At 36.1% G+C, this 21,063-nt stretch overlaps 1 protein-coding gene across 3 annotated transcripts in view; it reads left to right on the top strand.

Annotated features, from left to right (window-relative positions):
• Positions 1 to 21,063, top strand: part of LOC122631849 — a 36,461-nt gene that overhangs the window by 6,429 nt on the left and 8,969 nt on the right. For all 3 annotated transcript variants that reach the window (XM_043818000.1, XM_043817998.1, XM_043817999.1), the window contains exons 2-3: positions 17,324 to 17,498; positions 19,464 to 19,559. In XM_043818000.1, coding sequence (XP_043673935.1) covers positions 17,324 to 17,498; positions 19,464 to 19,559 — 271 coding nt within the window. The remainder of the gene's footprint in view (positions 1 to 17,323; positions 17,499 to 19,463; positions 19,560 to 21,063) is intronic.

The following is a 21,063-nucleotide window of genomic DNA, read 5'->3' as shown; positions in this document are numbered from 1 at the left end:
TTAAAATCGATTTTCAAAGATCGATATTATTTCGTCTTGTTTTTATAATACGATATTATACTCATACTATCTCAATGTATGGTCGTTTTATTTGCACTGTAAAATAAACATGTTCGTTATTGATTAGATGAGATAGAAAGAGAAAGAGGGAGATAAAGAGGGGGAGAGAGAGAGAGAGAGAGAGAGAGAGAGAGAGAGAGAGAGAGAGAGAAACAAATAAGGTAGTACACAGAAGAAAATGAAATACAATCGTGGAGCGTACGCGTGTCTTCGCACGTGGGATACTTTCATCGCATTCACAATCTCCCGAACGTCAGAAACAACAAACCGTGTGATCATCCACTTCGTTCTCGTTACATAGGTTAATTAACGAATCCATGAAAAAGGACTCAAGGAGATTCTCATCTCAGATATGTTGACTATATTTGTCTAGCTCTCTCTCTATGTTTGTATCGAGTCTAAATTATACGAGTACGTATATTTTGTTTTTCTTTTCATATCATTCACATTTCACTTTGATCATCGTGAGCGTTAAAATCGTCATTAAGAGTGATATTTCATTGAGATACACACTTCCAAACTATTATAAAATAACATATGTGGCGCCTACGAACCTACCATGCTGTTCTTCGGTCATCTCCCAAAAAGATTGGACTTTTAATTCTGGAAATTCTTTTTTTTTATTTTATCCTTTTCTTTCGCGATGTGGCGTCATCAAATTCTTGGATGTTTGTTACTCCCAAAAGAAAAAGTACTCGTCGAATTTTATGATGTTTTTTAGCTAGCCAGCTAAAGGATACCCCTTTCTCTTCACACTTTCAGTACTTTGTTATACGTGAACAATCTTGGAATCAGGTATGTATCAAGGTCGAAACCTTTCCATTCTGTCCAGTTCTCATAAACAGCAGACAAAGAAAGAAAGATATTTGAAATTCCTACAAATATCTTGAAGCTGAATTCTACAACGTTGTCTCCGAGTTCCTTTATTTAAATTAATAAAAGAGACAAAAAAATAGGGAGAAATATCTTTCGAATATCTTTTAAAAGTCATTCTAGCACCGGATCAAATCGTTATTTTGAAAAAGTAACGTAGCTTTCCATGCTATCACTATCTATACTCTCTATTATTATTTTTTTTTAATGACTTCGGACGTTAGTCACACGAAATAAGTAGGTACATATTGGCTCGAACAAACCTGCCCGAGACTTTGACCTTCCTTGCAAAACCGGATGAAAGCCTTGACGTTTGGTGGTAATGGACCTAAGGAATCATCGAAAATTGTATACATTTTCTTTTAAATTATTTATCTTATTCGAATTAAAATGCATTTCGAATGAAATAATTCGATTTTACGCTAATGTTATAAAATGTATAGATCTGTTATATATATATATATATATATTTATATAAGTTTCTTAAGAAAATTGATATGATCTGTGTCGATGCAATTTCCATTCACCGTCATTGAACGTCTTGAACCGGATTCGAGGAAGGGCTTTGTCTTTCCACGGAGTAATGTGGGTTAGAACGGTGATTACTTACGTTTTATTAACACTATGAAATAATAGTTTGACGAGAAAGGTAGGGTGTTTGAAGGAAGGGGTACGGAGGAGGAAGGGAGAGAAAGATAAGACCGCTTAATGCTCCTTTCTCGACGTTGTTAGATCGGTAACGTAAAACCTTGATCGGTCCGTGGGACCGATCGGTTCCACTCCCACGGAAATCTTACTGTAACTGTATACAGTATTAAGAAACACGCGTGGCACGTAACCACGTCGCGCACTCACGCACACTCGGATTGCCCTCGCGTACGTAGAAAGGCGAATCAACGATGAATTTTCCAGTTGCGCGCGTTCCTTTCTCTTTGAGTTGAAATAATAAAAACGGAGTGATAAAAAAGAAAAACATAAGCTTCAGATTAATCTCGAAAATGACGAAAATGAAGAAGTTGAACGAATGTTGTTTTTTAATTTTTATAATACTCTAACAAAGATTAGATAATTTTATTTAATTTATTAATGAGAAATATTGATCGCTGATAGAAAATGTTTTTTTTTTTTTCTGTTTAAATCGTCTTAACGATGCTTGATTGAAATGATCATTGTATAGAATCAACCGCACGTTCCATGTAAGCGGAGTACGGAGAAAGTAGTGTCCGTGTGCTAGCGTACGGACCGTGTCATTAAATTATAAATCTCTTTAAGTTACGCGTTTACTCATAGATTAGTCGATATCATCGAAACGGCTACTTTGTTTTACCGAACGAGCTTGTAGACTTTCTCTAATGCAAAGAGAGGGAGAGGGGGGAAGAGAGAGAGAGAGAGAGAGGTTGTTTTCTCCTTCCTCGATGATTGAGAATCATCGGTTAATGACATCGTTTTAATCATCTGTATGTTATTAAATCGACATATTCGTTGAATGTATCATTCGAAGTTTTTGTATAGGATCGTTTATCTGCGTCCGCTTGATCACGTTCTCATAACGATTATGTCAATTACAAATATATTTCTGTCGATGTTCTGAAAATGATGTCAAAAAATTCTATTTTTTAAAAGATCTAACAAGTATAATTAGGATAATTATAGAGATCGTTGTGGAGGGTAGTGATATTCATGAGATGTTCAATGATCTCCGTGTTTTATGGACGTGATACACATGTCCATACGATGGAAGTTCAACTTGTATACACGCGATAGATAGACGTACTTATGTATGTAAGTACTTGGAGAACGTCAGAGGTAATATTATCGCATTGTGTTCTCACGATTTATATATATTGATATATATTTATCGATACCTCGATGACATAGGTCACGTCTTTTGATGATATGATCGCAAGGATAGACGAGAAAGTCAATAGAGATTTTGCGATACGTTCTTTTTCCAACAACCATCATTTACCTTGTCGTAGGAAGAGTATATAAATTCTCCTTTTTTTTTTCTATTTGTTTTTAACGTAAAAATGTCGAAGAAATGATATTCAGTACGGCGAGTATAGAGAGATACTCGACTCCATACGTTTCTTTTAGTATCATGTCGTAAGTCTCGCCTTGCTATGGGATATATCAAGTTGGTGATGCGTGCTCAAAGTATAAAAGAGGAAAAAGGATGAAGAGATAAAGAAATAGCATAGTCGGTGTATGGCGAACCGTCGAGAAATATATCGCGCTCGTATAGGTGACTTACCGTCTATCGGCGGCCTACACGCAAAAGCCCACGGGGTGGTGACTCGACGCGTGAATCTCAACGGAGGAAATGATTTCTTCATTTGTGCTCACACGGTACATTTAATCGTTGTGTGATATATCGCACGAAAGTGCTTCTTCGTCATTACAGAAAAAGAAAAAGAAAAAGAAAAAGAAAAAAAAAAAGAAAAGAAAGAAAAATGATTATCATCGAGACGATTGTCTTCATTTAAAAATGAAGTAGTAAACAAAATTTACGAATATGAATAGAAATGAAATTATGAAAGGAAAATGACGTTGATTGTTTACGACAGACCCATCAGATTTCGAAGTTTTCAAAATAAAAGAAGGAATGTGTCACGAGTACGGAACCGAAATGAATCGTCTTCGTTAAACACCGTGTGATTTTTCTTCATATCAAGTAAGGAAGAAATACACGAGTCAATACCGTGAAAGCTGAAGTAAGACAATACGAAAACTTGAGCAATATGTCGATATTGCGTCGACACAGTCGTTCCCATACTTTTCGTTGGGAAAATTCCGAAATGGTTTGAAAAGTAGCCGTTTACGTTTTCGAGATTTGTGAATTTCGAAGGAAAACTCGTCCGTTCGTGTTCTTCTTTCTCTATCTCTCTTTAAAATCTACATCATCCTTCTTTTTCTCCGGAAATACTTGAAAGTGGGATAGAAAGTCGATCGATCGAGAGCTTGAACGAGACGTCTCTACGTCGCCACAATCACGTTACTTTTCTTTGACTCCAAGCCAAGAACGACGATTATTTAAAATGCACGACGATGCTTCAAGGACGAGGAGACAACCGCATGCTTTTCATTAGAATGCTAAAGAAGAAGAAAAAAAAAAGAAGAAGAAGAAGAAGAAGAAATGCTGCAGGCAACGATTCTCTTCGATCTAACGGTAAGTTCTTCGTTTTGATCTTTTCTAAGGAAAGATTGTTTCGAAGAACGTGTAATATCGATCGCGAAACAATAGAAGAATTCGATAGAGATTGTTCGATGCAAAGACAACGTGCGTTCTCATGGATTTTCTCGTGGAACCTATGTTAATACTATACGATCGTCAAATATGGAACATACGTACACATAGAAAACTATCTCGAGTATATAATTTAAAATGTATACACAATGTATGCATTATACATATACATATACATATACATATATATATGCATATATATATATATATGTATATATGTATGTATGCTATGTGCGTGTATTAAATGTGCATGTGCGCATGTGTGTGTATTATACATATACACGTGTATTTTCCGGTCAATGCATTCTTTCTCGCCACGAAAGCGAGTCTTTATTTGTTTTCTCAAAGACCTATACACGGATTTACCGTGCAGATATAACGGGATATTACGTAGAATACATGTGACCACGAGATCTGCATAGATCTCATGTTCTTATGTCGGTGAACGTACAACATACATATATCAACGTCGAGTTCCGACTCTACGTGCCTGGTTAACGCCTCTCGATATCTTTACAGCCTTGAGATTTGTTTCCAGATCTCACAAGTTCCAACGATCTTGTCCACGTTCCGTTTTTTGTCTTATAGATTATGTTATTAGAAAATTTTCGGTTCTACTCAAGCGTAGTTAATCTATGTCGATGGGATAGTTTATATCTTTCGATCTTTCGAATAGTTAAACTCATGATAAAGTTCTCGTTACAAAGACGATTAATGTTTCATACGAATGAAGTAAGAAATTACAGCTTCGCTAACGCATTGAATGTACGAAGAAGAAAAAGTTAAAGCACGATCATGATATTCGAAAGGATCTGCTAATTAGGATCAAGAGGATAATCGAGGAGATGTTATGCATTCAAAGATATATTTACACTTCATGTGCTCTCGGAGTAATATCATTATGAAATTGAGATTGAAGTCTCACATTTAAATGAATCGTGATGAATTTACAAGAATCTTTTTTTTTTCTTTTATTTATAACAGCTAATGATTTCTTCGGAGATAGTAGTTACATTAATTCAATAGTGACCTTTTTATCGAGACAGAAAATTAGAACGATATTAAATATTAACCAGTTTCTTGGAACAAAACCTTTAGTTTTTTTTTAACGAAGCTGAACAATTTCAATGAAAATTCAAAGGAAACTTTTCTTTCTTTTAATCCGAAGATAAGTCCAACTTCCGACACTATCCAGTTGTCGATCAACGTACGTTTCAAACGTGCCAAGTTAGAGAACTGTTAAATAAAAATGAAGTGATTCTCGATGCGTAACGAATACTTTTCCTTACACATGTACACATAACACGAGATCGGTTTCTTTAGGAACGAAAAAAAGAAAAAAAAAAAAACTAAATAAATACTAGATCGATCAATGAATATTTTGAAATGTTTCAGTAAAAATGTTTGCTTACGTGAGAAAAATAAAATGATGAAATTTATAAAATGATGCTTACATCCTTATAAGTATCTGGATATTCTCAGCCTTTTCCTGGAGTTTAAAAACGATTTCGATTCTCGATATCGCGGTTTCGAATTCTACCTCTTCAACATCGCGGATATATCTTGCAAGTGCTTGTGAAAGCGAAATTGCAGCGGTGCACGCGGTGGTGCTTGCTGCTAAAAACTCCGGCATGGAATTGCAACATTGAAGGACCGGTTTTCGCGGAATAATACTTAAAAACCACTCTTACCGATCTCGCCTTCATTACCGCCTCGATCATTATTTTTCTAACAGGAAGATTCGTTTTTCAAGTGTTATAGAATAGACGATATATATATATATATATATATATATATATATATATATTATAGTTAGAATATGTGATTTTGGGGAAAAATGATAACTTGTAACGTAATATATCTAGGCGAAAAGTAGCCAATTAAAGAAAATTGACTTTCGCGAAATAAAAACGTACTTTAAAGATAAATATTTCCGACTTTCTAACTTTGATCGAAATGTACGAGATTAGATCGTCCTATGCTTAACAACGAAATAACCAACTTAGTCAAAAGATCGAAATAGGTTTCAAAATAAGTGTTAACCATTTATAAAAGTTTTGCCGATAAATGTGTTCGTATATGCGTAGTAAAACCTACGCAAATTTTTCAAGATAATAACGAATTGACGTAAGATAAAATATTTTAGAATATTTCTTTAGATAATTTAACTCGAAGGAAAGAAAAGATCTCGATGTAACGCCAACGATCGTTCCTCTTTACGATATATGTAAAAGGAAGGAAGGTCGCGACCAATTTGGAAATCACTCGTCGATGTGCAATCACAACTCGAACGCGAACGATCGCATGACTTTGATCTATTTTTCACAGGCCGCGATCCTGCTCTTGATCACGATCGCCGTTCGTTCTACTCCGTTCTCGTTGATTGCATGAATCGCATTATCAACGCCCCTTCGATTTTTCTTTCTTCCTCCTTTTCTTTCGACAAACTTTGCATATCAACGGCTGTGCTAAACGTAACGTAGCGTGCACTAATTCGATATCTTAAATAGAATCTAACGATAATCGATTCGATCAGTTCCGTTATGTTCACGATAGACTGTTCATTGCAAAAGAAGTTATGACGAAAATCAAAACGGTAAGCGAGAAATCAAATTTGCAAATGACCTGGAAATCGTACTTAACTTTTTTTTCTTGTTCTTTCTTCGAGATAAATCTCATCGGAGATCGTAGATCGAGATTAATCATAAGAGAAGGCTCCTTTGTGAGATTCGTATCCGCCTTATTCGTTCTATGACGTAAACAAGTTTTCCGATCGATCTATATGTAATGTGAAAAACAAAAGAAAATAAAGAACGAGCCACACAAAAGATAGAAGAAATATTTTCTACGAAATCTCGATCGTCGAATGATCGATCGATCATCTGGATCAGATGCGTGGAAAAAAACAATGGAGGTCAGCGTTTTTATAAGCAAAGAGCGATCGAACTGATAGATACACGCACGAGGGACAATTGTCTCATGGAGCGTATTATAAACATGTTTCTTGCGTAATCTCGTGTATCTATTATGCAGGCTAACCTTTCCGGGAGTGATCGAAAGTCTGAGAGGGAAGATAAAAAAATAAAGAGAGAGAGAGAGAGAGAGAGAGAGAGAGAGAGAGAAACGACAGCTTACATTCTCCATATGCTTTTGGCCTTCACCGAATAACTAGAAATAAATGTAAAATAGTTTTGTAAAATTCGATTCGCTCGATATTATTTTTTTCTTATCGCATCGTAATAATAAAATCCAGCGTTATCGATTAAAATTCTTAACGTAAGATCGACGATCGAAAAATATAAAAATTTGTTGAAAATCGTGTTTTTCTTTTGCAACGTGACGTTATATTCGATTATTTTTACCAGTGGACATATATTTTTTTGTTTTTATCAACAAAATACTTTCACCAACGATTCGTTCGTGTTCGTGTTTGTTCGCTGACTTTCGTCGACAGCACGACATTTTAAAGTTCGCACGTACACTGTGCAGTGCTTGTAAGCTCGTTGAAAACGAGAAAAAGTGAGAGAGAAAATATTCTCCATGCCTTTCAACAGTAAAATATTAAACGTGTCTGTTTCTCTCCGACCAGCTGATCGATTAAAGAGAAACAGGAGAAGGTAGAAAGAAAAGGAAAGAGAACGTAGAGAAGCGCATACAAACGTTCACCTCGTTACATGCTATTCGCAACACGAATTCGTTGCTCGCGAATCATTGCACGTACGCGCTCGTGCAGCTGGCAATTACGTATACGTGGGTGCTCGACCTTCCACGTCTAGTGAGAGTGATATAGAGAGACACGTTGATCGACTCTGTGTCTCGTCTCAAGAAGCTTGATGGTTCTTCGATAAGATCCTTAAATCGTGTTCGCGTGCCGTGCAACGAACCGCAAGAATATGGGTTTATCTGTTTCCTTTCGTTAGGATCATAACCGTTCAAGATTACAGCACGTTCAAGATCGGCTATGTAAGACGATTACGACGTTCCTGGCACACATCCAGTTTTAGTAAACTTTGTATAAGAAGTAACCAACTCGTTTGGCTCCCACGCACTTTTAAGATAATCGTGTTAAATAATTTTTTATTACGAGCAATTAATTTGCAAAGATAAATTCGTGATCGTCCAGTTGCTATAGCGAATATATAGTTAACATATACCATGTACGAACGTTCTTGCATCACGAACTCAAAGGAGAAAGTCGTCGACGTGTGCCAGGGACAGAAAAAAAGATCTACGTTGATCGAGAATTCATGTGGATAGAAGAAAAATTTTTTTTTATAGTACATAAATCGATAAAGATCGTGAGAAGAATAGATTAGTTCTTCTTATGCTCTCTCTCTCTCTCTCTCTCTCTCTCTCTCTCTCTACAAAGTGTGATTCGAGTTTCTTAAACGTCACAGGTGGTTTGCATTTTTGCCAAGTAATCCTTCCGGCCTTGGAAGGAGTCATTTTTGTTTAGGAAAGTCGTACGGCAACTGTTCGTATGGTGACCTTGACTCATTGAGGCTTATGTCTAAATAATGTATATTTTGATTATACGATTATCCGAATTTTATTTTTCTAAATATCGATTTCTTTCGAAACAAATTTGTGTCCTTAGTGTATATATTATTTCACTAACATTCTCGTGTCTCGATAGCATAACGAATCGACGAAAACATGAAACGTAAGGTTCTTTTCGGATACTTAGAATGATTTAGTAAGTCATTAATTTTTCACCGAATCATTCCGGGCAAATTCCGATGGTTTCGGATAGTTCGACAATTTGGTCTCACGGTACAATGATTAATTGCGTACTCGGTCGGAACATTCGAACGCAATAATTATGTTTAATGAAGTAACGGAGCGCGGCGATACTTTCGCAATGATTTTTCCTTCCTGTAAATTGCACGCAAGGATCAAGAGGTTGAGGACCCGAATATAATTCGATGCTACATAATCATTTTTGAGTTGGATCAATAAAATGTTACGTCTTCGATTACATAAGCCGAAATTTTCGGTATTATCGTCGTTTTATGTTAAATAAGCTTTTTACTACCTAATACTTATCTACCTACGTCTTTTTCTTTGAATAGACGAGTCGGATAACTCACTCAAGAATACGTATTAGCTAATCTAGTAAGATTATGTGAAAGAAGTATTATCAATAAACAGATAAATAATACGTAATAAATTAAAAGTTCACATTGTGATTCAACGATATCGAAAATTTATCGACGTTTTAACGATCGATGAAAAGGTCGAAAGTTTTCTTCGTCAAGGATTCACATATTTTCTCGATTATTAATTCGGTTTTGTGTATAAAGGGATACTGTCGAATAAATATCGAGAGTATTCTATGATATTTTCCGTCAGAATGGTATGACTCAGAACGCGGATCCTTAACGTATAAACCGATCGTGGGATAGAAGCTCGAATGCCGAGGAGGTCGAGGTGCCTTTAGTAATCTTCAGGGAACGAAGGATCGTGAGTGGGTGTTCCTTTCGATATCGTTGGGCGTTCACCGTCCAATCCTTCGCGTTTTATTTATCCATAACGTTTATTTCTTCTCTTTTCTCCGACTTACATAAACGGATTAATCGTTGGAAAAGGGCAACTTCAACGAAAGAATCTGTACGGACGTCCATTTGAAGAATACTCGACTCTCTCATTATTATTAATCCTCTCTCTTCCTCTCTCTCTCTCTCTCTCTCTCTCTTTCTCTTTCTCTTTCTCTGACTCTTACTCGCCCGATAAAATCACGATTATCGCACGAAGGTGATCCTATCATGCTCTCCAGCAAAGCGCATGATCGCTCCTTATAATTAATGTTCTTGCTCTCTTCTCTCCCACGAACTTTGGATATACGATCGGTCTCTGTATTCTTATATCCGGTGTTACGTGAAACGAAAGGTATGATAATTGTAATATATATCTACTTTAAGTTCATCTCGTTATTTCTATATTTTGCAGGGTTAAACGTTTCGTGAATATTAATTGATCTTATCGATGCGCTTCTTCCGACACGAATAGCTTTTTTTTGTTGTATGCATCTTATAGAATGTAGATTCACGATAAAGCAATTATGCAGTAAACGTAAAAAGTAAAAGAGATCGTCGAAAATGATCAAAAAGAAAAACTTTGTGTGAAGCTTTTCTCCCACGTTCGGTTGTTTCCTTTAAAACGTAGCAAGTTTTCACTTTTTAACTACGTCAGATATATCGGCTCGTTAGATCTATCTTATCATGAATCGACGTGAAAGAGATATTTTAAAAAGAAGAAATCTCTTTTTCTCGCAGATTTCGTTCGTTGATCGTCAAAAACGTGTGGCACAACCACTTCAGAGGTCTTGGCCTTCTTGCTCGCAACTCCTCGTGCGTATCGGCATCTGTTAAGAGTTTCTTCACAAGTGAGAAAGAGAGAAAGAAAGATTTTCGTCGTATCAGCGATGACGTTGCAAGATTAGGTTCGTCAAGATTAAGCAAGAACGACGGACGTAGCAAAGGGACACGCAGATGTGGGTCCCGATTTTAAAATACGACGGCTGACCGACTTCATCTCGAGTAGAACGATCTCGCGAGAGTGATCTTGCCATTGCTAAGAAAGAAAATGAGGTCTATCGATCTAGGTAGGATTAGGTGTACGATCAGTACTTTGAAGGAATGGCTTATAATTCAACGTCTCGGAAAATCTTTTATGTTAACGTTACTACTATGGATCCGATGACGCGTAAATAGAAGCTGTATTTGGTCATCGTTCAAGTTTAGACATTAATTATCAGTAACGTCGGTATTCTTAAGTAGCGACCTTTGACGGTAGTATCCTCCGATGCTTAGTGAGTATAGTAGAAGACGAAGAAGATCGTGCATCTGCTTGCATTAAACATACATAGTGCGTTCTTCATAATCGGCGGATGCGTTCGTAACGTCTGACGCAATCGGCTGCAAGAAAATAAATCTTACGTGTCGACTTTTTTATCCGTTGGAAAATAAAACTTAAAGTCTTATTATCTGTCATAAGTATTAAATGTATAAGTATATACATTGTATCATTCGTTTGAGAATGTTTAAAAACGTTCACGAACAAGAAGTGAGATTGTTCGGAATGTTTAACGATTATTTCGTTCGCAATAGAATATCGGCTGAACCGAAGATAATGGAGTCTGGTAAAGTGAAGGGAGCGACGCGCGCACACCGGTGAACATGTAAATCAACCAACTAACATAGGCGAAAGAGTTATCCCTTGGTAGATTTCTGCAAAGAAATCGCGATAAGTTACGATTTGGAAAGCGGAAGTTTGCGATCGGACATTTCCGATCGTAAAGAATAAGACTCAACTTTCTTGAGTACCTACGTAGGACGAAAAGTTGAAATCGTTTAATGGCTCGCTTGTGCCATTTTGTCGTTACGTCTCGATGCTTCGTGCTATGTCCAAATTGACCTGATGTAAGTCACGCGAAGAAAGTTAAAAAAAGAAAAAAAAGAATAAAGAAAAACGTTTACTTTTAAGTAAAAAAAAAAAAAAAAGAAATCATCGTTGGACTTCCGCTACCGGCAATGACGAAAAACTCTATACGAATTTGTCTCTATCGGCTTTGAAAAAGATAGAATTCTTCGAAAGTGATTCGTGCAAGTGATACGAATCAAATACCATAACTCAATCGATAATTTCTGCATTCTCTGAAAATCGTTCGTATTTCCTTTTACGCGATCACGTTCGGAAGCTTCGACTTCGACCGGCAGCAACAATTCGAATGCAATTAAATCCAATAAAGGAATACAGATCCGCCGACATTCACGTAATCGCATTTACCTCGACGACCGACGACGAAATCGACATGGAAAAAAGCGTACGTCCTCGGGCCGTTCGGCCTACGGTGTGTAATAATAAGTTTAGAGAATTCTTATGCAATCAGTATATTTACCAAGGTCCGAAATTGGTTCCCTTTCTACGATTTATTACCTTCCGTACTAAAGAAAAACTTCTATGATTTACGATCTCTAAATCTAATTATTTACTTTTTATGCCACGTAATTACATTTGCGATCGGATTTGACCGAACTCGCACGAATCACCATCATTTCTCTCTATCGCGCGGACAAATTTCACTCGAATTATCTCCGCGAATGGGCATAAACGAATGATCGACACTTAGAACGTCGTTATTCTCCTTCCTGTCATTATTTTTCTTTCCAAGATTTGCATATCGATGGGACTGTTTTATAATTCTTTTGAAAGACACTTGTTTTTATAGAAGACAGAGTGGAAGTATACCTATGTCTTCTATAAAAGAAATATTTATTTACCGACTATAAAGAGAGAAAAAGAGAGAGAAAAGTAGACTTTGAAGATAGACAAACAGAAGGCGTGTGTGTATACGGAACGCCTTTAACCATTTTAAAGTGTCCGACATTATGCAAGACGTGCTCCAGTTTCAAAGGCTCGCTTTGGTATTCCAACTCACTTTCACTCATTCACTCGTCGACTCTTTTATCCTGTGTTCTCTCTCTCTCTCTCTGCTTCTCTCTCTTTCTTTCTCTCTTTTTCTCTTTCTCTCTCCCTCACCTTCATTCGCACGACTTTCACTTCTCCGGACTTCGTAGGTCCTTCGTTACACCCCTCCTCACGTTATATTCCGAGCTATATAGTAATGTATAGATTGTAACGTTGCGATTTATTTCCGATATATATATATATATGTGTGTGTGTATGTATATCGGAAAGAAATATGTATACATGTACATACATACATATATGTATACACTCGATATCCATTTTATCAGTTTGAGAAAAACGAGGTGATAGAAGTCGTGACCGCTGCGATGAGTCACCGAGAAAGATGTTTATCGTTCAATTTACTCTGTTACACGTAAAGACACGTATAATTTTGTTTTCTCTTAAGGTCACATTCCTTTTACGTATATAGTACTTTGATTCAAAGCATCGACGAGTGTCCAGTCTAGAAGATCGTTATCCGTACAATGATTTAATACTCTTCACATTCTTATGTTTTCGAGCTTTACCTGAAATTATATAATTCGATAAGAAGTCTGTGATGTTCTTAGAGAGACTCATGTGAAAATTATATAAATATCTCTCTCACGAAAAGGTGCCGGTATAGAGTAGGTACTACGCCGAAAACCACAGTCTTCCTTGCGAAAGGCATCTTTTAGATACTAACTGGATTTTGTAATTTTTCGTTGCAAATCTTGTCTCGAGTTAACGGCCACTCCTCGCTTCAGCCACCACTATAAAGGATTTTAATGAGACACGCATACCTGCGATGAAAACGAGCATTTACGTAGATACAAGTATTACACATACCTATGTACATACGTATCTAGATACGAAAGGAGTAATTCGACTCGAATGAATTTGGTGTAAATCCGACTGGAGAAAGATAAAAAGAAATTTACGGTCGATTCGTAAGCTATTTAGTTTTGAATTATAGGCGACTCTACGTAGCATCCCATTCTCTCGATTCCTTTTCAGTATGTAATCACGTAGCGTTCTTCGCAATTACGTTTTTAACAATTGTTCGTTCATGACTAAGTGCAACGAATTCAATTATATTTATTATACGGGCGAATTATTAGCGGCTTATACGATCTTGGCAACGAGTAATCACGTGTTATGGTTGAGACCACACCGAAGTCGACAATTTCCGTCTTTCGTGTTAATTTTCCGACCTTTGTGTTTATTTTTTTAGATTAAGATCTATTAAAAATGTTTAAGCTAAAATCTATTAAATATTTTCGATCTATTAAACGTTATATTCTCGTTCGATATTTTACACGATTATGACCTTTAAAGTTTGTTACGCATCCCTCATGATAGAATCATTATTATACAGATAAATCATATCTATAATAATAAGGATGCCCGTCTTTCATGTTATTCCATTGTGTTACACGATCTTATTCCGATGAAAATGTTCTAGCCAAATGCCAGACGTAAGGTATAACTTGAGAATCACATTATTTGTCGGCGAGTAAAACTACGAAACGTAATTTCAATCATTGTTGAGAATGCAATTTGTACGGATTACGTTGCTACCGAAGAGATATTAGAAATGATTTTTGTAATAAGTTTTTCATGTGTGTTGGTTAATACACGTTGCGTTATTTAGCCAAATAATTATATATTTTTAAGGAACAAAAGGAAAAATGTATTTTGAAAATTGATTAATCCCGTTTATCGTACGTGATTAAAACAAAGAGAACGTATCGATAATAATTTTATCTGGTTCCGTTTTAATTAACAATAAGAAACAAAGAAAAACACGACTCGTGAACTTTTCTTGACACTTGAAGAATTTAACTAGTGTCGCTTAACTCGTCTCGCTATGGAACGGATACCTTTGCCGTCTTTTTGGATCACCTTGCGAACAAGTACAAGGACTAAGATTTCGAGGTCATTTCGAGTTATATTAGTGAACGGATCTTCGAACGGGACCAGGATCTGCCTTTCAATCGCTATTTTATGTTTTTCTTTATTTCTTTTAATCGTTAATCCACATCTTCCAAGGACGTCCATTCCACTATTTTGGCTTTTCTCGACGACCTTCCTCGGACTTGAGTTAACCGATACTTTCAATGTCAACAGGAAGACTGCATTCTCGGATCTCTAATTTTTCTTTTTCTATTTCTCTCTCTTTCTCTCTCTCTCTCTCTCTCTCTGCTTCACTCCATTTGTTTTCTCACACATACATAATAATTATATGGATCCATATGCTTCTCTCAAGTATTATGTATGTAAGTACGCATAAATGATGCTCTTTTCGTAGAAATATGCATAATAATTGATCAAATTATTGATTATGTTAGATTAATTTTTTTTTCAACGATAGATTTTTCTTATGAAAATTTTTATTTTTTTTTTAATATCGATAGGATAAATAGTAAAAGTTACTTACCGTATGGCATTGATAAATTTGTAAGTATAAATTTATAATGTTAATTATCAATTACTTTAGACTTTTGAACTATTTTATCTATGGATATCGTATACTCGTATTTACTTTTTTCTAGATAAGTTGCATCCATTTGGGTCATGCTTCACTAATTCAATATCTTATTTTCTTGTAAATTTTTTTCTATCGTTTTTCTCTCTTTCTCTCTATCTCTCATTTTTTTGAATACCTTCGATGAAATTTCGATAAAGTATCCGCCAAATTACGAATCTAAAATTTTGTCAAGATTTTACGAATTCTTATATAAGATCTTAAAAAGTTTTAGTATATTTTCTTTTTTGAGTCGAAAGTTCGAAAGAGTCTCTATCATATTAACTCGAACTGATATCATCTTTCTATAGTTTCACTATGCAATTCTATTTTAAGGACATGAACTTCCGTTAACTGACTCGATATCACGAAGTTTTAATTAAGTCGTACGATTATCTCGATTCCGACAGGTTTTATATTAATCATTCGACGTCGCATAATCTGAGAGAAAATCTTGATGTGTTAATAAGTATTTTTTGCGAAGAAGTGGATGAAGAAGAGGAGGAAGTTGCTGAGAAGTTTTTGTAGATAAAAAGAAAAAGAAAAAAGAAGTGGTTAGAGAAATCTGATCGATGGAATGTCGAATGGAATAGGAATATTTTTTTCTTGATAATTTTGTTTCTTTCAAATTAAGTAATTTATCGTAAAAAAGATAAATAAAAAAGATATGTTTACCAAGCTAATTTGCATCTCATGGATTCCATTGTAATTTACATCCTGTTACAAATCAACGTTGCACGGTGTCGAACGACACTGATCAAGATACAAGCATATACACAGCATAAAATTATGATCGTAAAAACGGTTACGAGCCGATCCAGTTTCTATGATGGCAAGTTTCACGCGCCCTACCCGTCGTCATATTTGTCCTAGTTAGTGGATCAGCACGAAGAAAACTTATATGGGAGAAACATTTCGATGAAATATAAGTAGACAAGGGTTTTGTTGTTCCAGCAAATATTCTCACGTAAGAGAGTGAGCTGAGATGCTGTGTGACGCAAGTTGTCGGCTTCCTAGCAAATCAATTCGTCCTCTCTTATGAGCCGGCCGATCCCACGATAAAATTGCATTGGAAAGTTTTAGTGCGTTTTAAAAAAATAATCGAATAGGTGTTTCTTACTTTGTTGAGACAATCCAGCTTTATGATCTCTCTTTAAACGATAAACTAAATAAAAATTGCACAAAGAATTTTCTGTTATCATCTTAAAGTCGATTGTTTCATTTTTGTTAAATTATATAGATCGATATAAATGTTGATGCATCGCACGTACTTACACGAACAATCCGTAGCTGAGTTGCATAGATAGACACATTATGCGTACAGCGTATGCGCAAGGTCGACCAAAAATCCGCTTACTTTTCTCTTGCGCAAGCTACCACGTATGCCGTTCGCATTTCAATATGCGACAAGTAATACCGCTATATCAACTAGTCTTGTTTGCTATTTTGAGATAACGCAGACTTGATGGAAATTATCGAAAGCATTGCGACCGATCGTCATCATTTTCTAATTCGTTAAAATCAAATTGATGAGATTTCATCTAAACGACCAATTATTTTCTCTAATAATTAATTTGAAAACCGTGTGGTTATATACGAGAGACTACTTAAACACACAGGAAACAAACTAAATCTTTTCAGTATAGAAAGGCTAGTATTAGCAAAGGAATATCCAAATACGGTGTCCAACTAAAAGAAGTGTGTAATCGGCGGCAGCGCGTAAAATTGAACGATCAATTCGTAACCATACGCGTCGAGTCCTCCCTATTAACGAGTATTGTTTGAATGCTGGCCAATGTAAGGCTAATTTGCTCTTAAAGTAGTCTCCTTCCTACTAATTATAGTTTCCCGTGAAATTAATGTCCATTCTAAGCTATATCGCTACTCCAACGCAACCGAGCATATACGAGGAAGTTTCGCGTAAAGTATAATAATTTTGTAACGTTTGCTTGGATCGTTAATTAAAGAAGATAGAAAGAAAAAAAGAAAGAAAGAAAGAGAGAAAAAAACAAAAAAAGAACACTTGAACAGTTTTCCCTATAATATTTTCCTTGTAGGAAAACTTTTCTAAATAATAATTATAGATATTAATAAAAATATTCTAATTAAATTGGAAATAAATAAACTGATTTGTAATGTTTAAATTCTTTTTTTTTTCCTTCAAGGTTGTCAACGAAATACACCGCGAAGTGCGAGAGCCAGTAGAAATGATGCAGCTTTGGAGTTTGAATGTCCCGAAGAGTTTGGTTATTATCCTCATCCTCGAGATTGTACGCAGTACTATGTTTGTGTCTTTGGTGGTGCTTTGCTCGAATCTTGCACGGGTGGTTTGATGTACAGGTTTGTAATAACCGCTAATAGAATATTATTCACGTGATCGATATCATCACGATAGATCGATTGATTTCAAGATCTTTTAAACAAATCCATATGTATTTGATAGAGAATAGAAGAAGTTTCGAAAGGTGTGAAAAGGTGACCGATTCGGTGAAAGGGAAACTTTCTGTATCTTCGTTCTCTTCGCTGCTTGCATGTTTATAATGTCGCATACCTATTCCATAAGTATATAATCGTAGAAGGCCAACGTCCGCTTGAATTACTTTGCGGTGACAGGTGAACTCTTGGGAGAGTATCTTGTGAAACAGAGAGAAAAGATTATTTCTTGAGAGTTTACAAAGAACGAATGGCTAATATGGCCGTGAATTAGAGTGATAGTAAACGAGAAGAATGAATGGTATTTTTATCTGAAAACAGAATGATTAATAAGATATACGATACAAAAGGTAATTCTCACGGAAGGTATGCTTTCAGAGATTAGACATCTTGACTTTTTTAATAATTCTCGTTTTGTCATGTTTTTGCTTTTCTATTTTCATTATTTACTTTCAGATTGACATTAAACGTTAACTTAAATTTTCGAAATTAATTTTAAATTCTTTCGAAGGTATTCATTTTATTCGGACGATTAATTCGAAATTATTTTGTTAGTCTAAAATTCGAATCGATAATCACGGTATAATTACAACTCATGAAGTTGTATCAAGCCGTGCACTTACAACGTGTTTCTATCTTTGCTATTCGACTTTCGTCTAAAGTAAAGTTTATAATGAATTTCGCGTGCCAACGTGTCCCGTGCGAAAGCCGCTTTTGTCGATTGACCATTCCAGTGCGTACTAACTTGCTCGTTCGACGCTCTCGATCGGAACTTTAACGAGATACCGCTATGATCTCAGTTCATGCCGCTAGTGGGCTAAAGAGACCAGGAAGCTAACGAGACTTGAGATCAACGATTTGCGCCTAAAATTCTAAACATTACTTTTTAAGAACGACTTGTTTCTCTGACATATTCAAGAATTCTCGTATTTTCCTTTTTTTTTAATCCTATTTTTAATTCTAATGCCAATTAGAATTTCATAGTTGCAAGGACGATTTTAATATAAGCCGTATGTGGAACATGAGTTTTGTCAAAGTCGATCGTATTAAAGATCTTCGAGAGCCTTTCGTTTCTCTTACGTAAAAGTAGATACTGCACTTTACTATTAGATTTGAAAAGAAAAGTCGTCCATACTCGTACGCAGACTCGTACGCAAAGTTTCAGAGTGGAGCGTTAAAGAGAAGTGAATTTTTTCTTATTAAAGATTAACAAGAAATTACAATGCCATTCTTGAGGTGCATATCCTTGACATTTAACATCCGCCTCGCAAGTTTATTCCTATGGATCGAGTCTATTGAAATAATTTTTGCAAAGTTTCATTGATTTCATCGAACGTTTTATGATCTTTATTCGATTCGAGTTCGATATAAGGGATGTTTCGATTTACTAAGCTAAGATGTAGAGAGAGAGAGAGAGAGAGAGAGAGAAAGAGAGAGAGAGAGATATCTTCGAGGTAGAAATATTTATAAGAAGTCGATTTCGAATAAGTATATGGGCGATCGGTGCGCGTAAAGCCGACCCTGGAGCACTTTCAATCCGGTCGTCTGGTTTTGCACGGTAAAAGGGGGTCGTACGTATAAGTGTAACCCTGGAAAAAATTGATCTGCCACACCTCGTTCGATACGGAGCGCGCGGTATATTCGAACCGGTGTGGCACTTTTCATACATGTATGTGTGAGTAAGCTTGTGCGTATGTACTTATGCATGCGTGATATGTGTGAGTGTGTATGTTAGGAAAGAGGTTCTTAACAGTAAGGCGATATCCGATTAGGTATAAATCCGAGATTACAATGTTATTAGGTAGGTACTCGAATTGTCCAGTTTATTATTTCCAAAGGAAAAATTTGTTTTTATTCACGTTATGTTCACAGCCATGAATTGCAGACGTGCGATTGGCCACGTAACGTTGGCTGTCCTGAAAGTGGTTCGGTCAACAAGGAGATCGATGAGGATCCGCTGTTGGAAAGGTATGACCTTGAAAGGGACAATCCGATCTTTCAGTTTTTAATTAAAATAATTCGTGTATATGTATCTACGTATATGCGACGTAACAATCTCTCACCGACTACACTCCAACAAAAATGTTCTCGTAACGCTCTCTCCCGATGTTACTTTTTAATTATAATTGATTGCATTCAAGTTTATTAGCCGAAGTAATCGTGCACACGCAAGAGGTAATTGAGACATCGTCTAATGACGTCATCATCGCGTAGCATCGTTTATTCGTGCGATAGAACATATTCGCTCGAGAGTTTTCCCACCGTCTTTCTATTAGATCGACGATCGTCCATAATAGAATCGCGATCTTACGCTTAATTACGAGTAGGTAATTACCGATAACGCTTGATCGCCGGATAATTGAAATAACGCGACGCTTTTCCCACGAGTCTTAGCGTGGAAAAATGATTTCTATTGGATAAAAGGAACTTTGTGATCGATCTTGACTTCCTCGAACGGATGTCCGTCGATCATTCCAATCGATCCGATTTTTTTTTCATTCAGTAGGATTACGAAACGATCTTGTTTGTATTTCACCCACGTTCGAAAGTAAAGAAAAAGAAAAAATAAAGTATAGACTGTAGACGGAAAGAGGTGAAAGAAGGTGAAAGAGTTCGCTCAGAGAGAGGTGGAGACAAAAAGAGGGAGGAAAAGGAGAAGGATAGATGAAGGAGGGAGAAATCGGAGAAAGGAAAATAACTTTGAGATAGAACGATTCGCGAGCTCGATTCCTGTCTGTCCTGGTCAATCCTTCCCACCTCCTCGCCTCACCTATCCCACTTACGTTGTCCTAACTCGCGTGCCTAAATGGTTGGTGCTATGTAAGTACGATGCACGTGGGTCGAACAAACCTTTCGACTTGTTTCTATACGCAAATACTAGACCAGCCAAGGCTATATTCGTATTTTCATGCTACTTTTACATAAAGAACATTCCGAGTTACGAATAAATATTTAGGATTATCGAATGAGTTCTTATCCTCTTTTTTCTTTTACGTATATACACTATATATATATGTGTATATATATATATATACATGTATATATAAAGTCGTCATAGCGAAATTGAATAATTTTTGGCATAACGACGGTTTATAAGAGATTTCTTGTGACGAGAGAGAAAGGAAGAGAGAAAGAGAGACGGGGGAGAGAGAAAAAGAGAGAAAGAAAAAACTAATTTAGTTCTAAATCTACTTCCGGCTATATTTTTCATAATAATTTCTATCAATTCTTTCTTTTTTCTTGTGAACTCCTCGTTGCGCTGTCTGAGATTCGTTTTTCTTACTCTCTCGCATAAGCTTATTGGCCGTAGACGGTATAAGCCAAGTGTCCCGTTGTGCAACAAGTTAAGCAACGAGAAGTCAGTGGGCATTCATTAAAGTATTGTATAGGAGTAAACGGAGAGGGGGATTTGATTTCTCAATTTCTACCAACTTATTCCCCCCCTACATCTTACTTTGTTCCGGGTGTTAAC

The sequence above is a fragment of the Vespula pensylvanica genome, chromosome 9 (genome assembly GCF_014466175.1).
Source record: "Vespula pensylvanica isolate Volc-1 chromosome 9, ASM1446617v1, whole genome shotgun sequence".
In the NCBI taxonomy this organism is placed as follows: domain Eukaryota; kingdom Metazoa; phylum Arthropoda; class Insecta; order Hymenoptera; family Vespidae; genus Vespula; species Vespula pensylvanica.
This window is presented reverse-complemented; position numbering and strand designations above follow the sequence as displayed.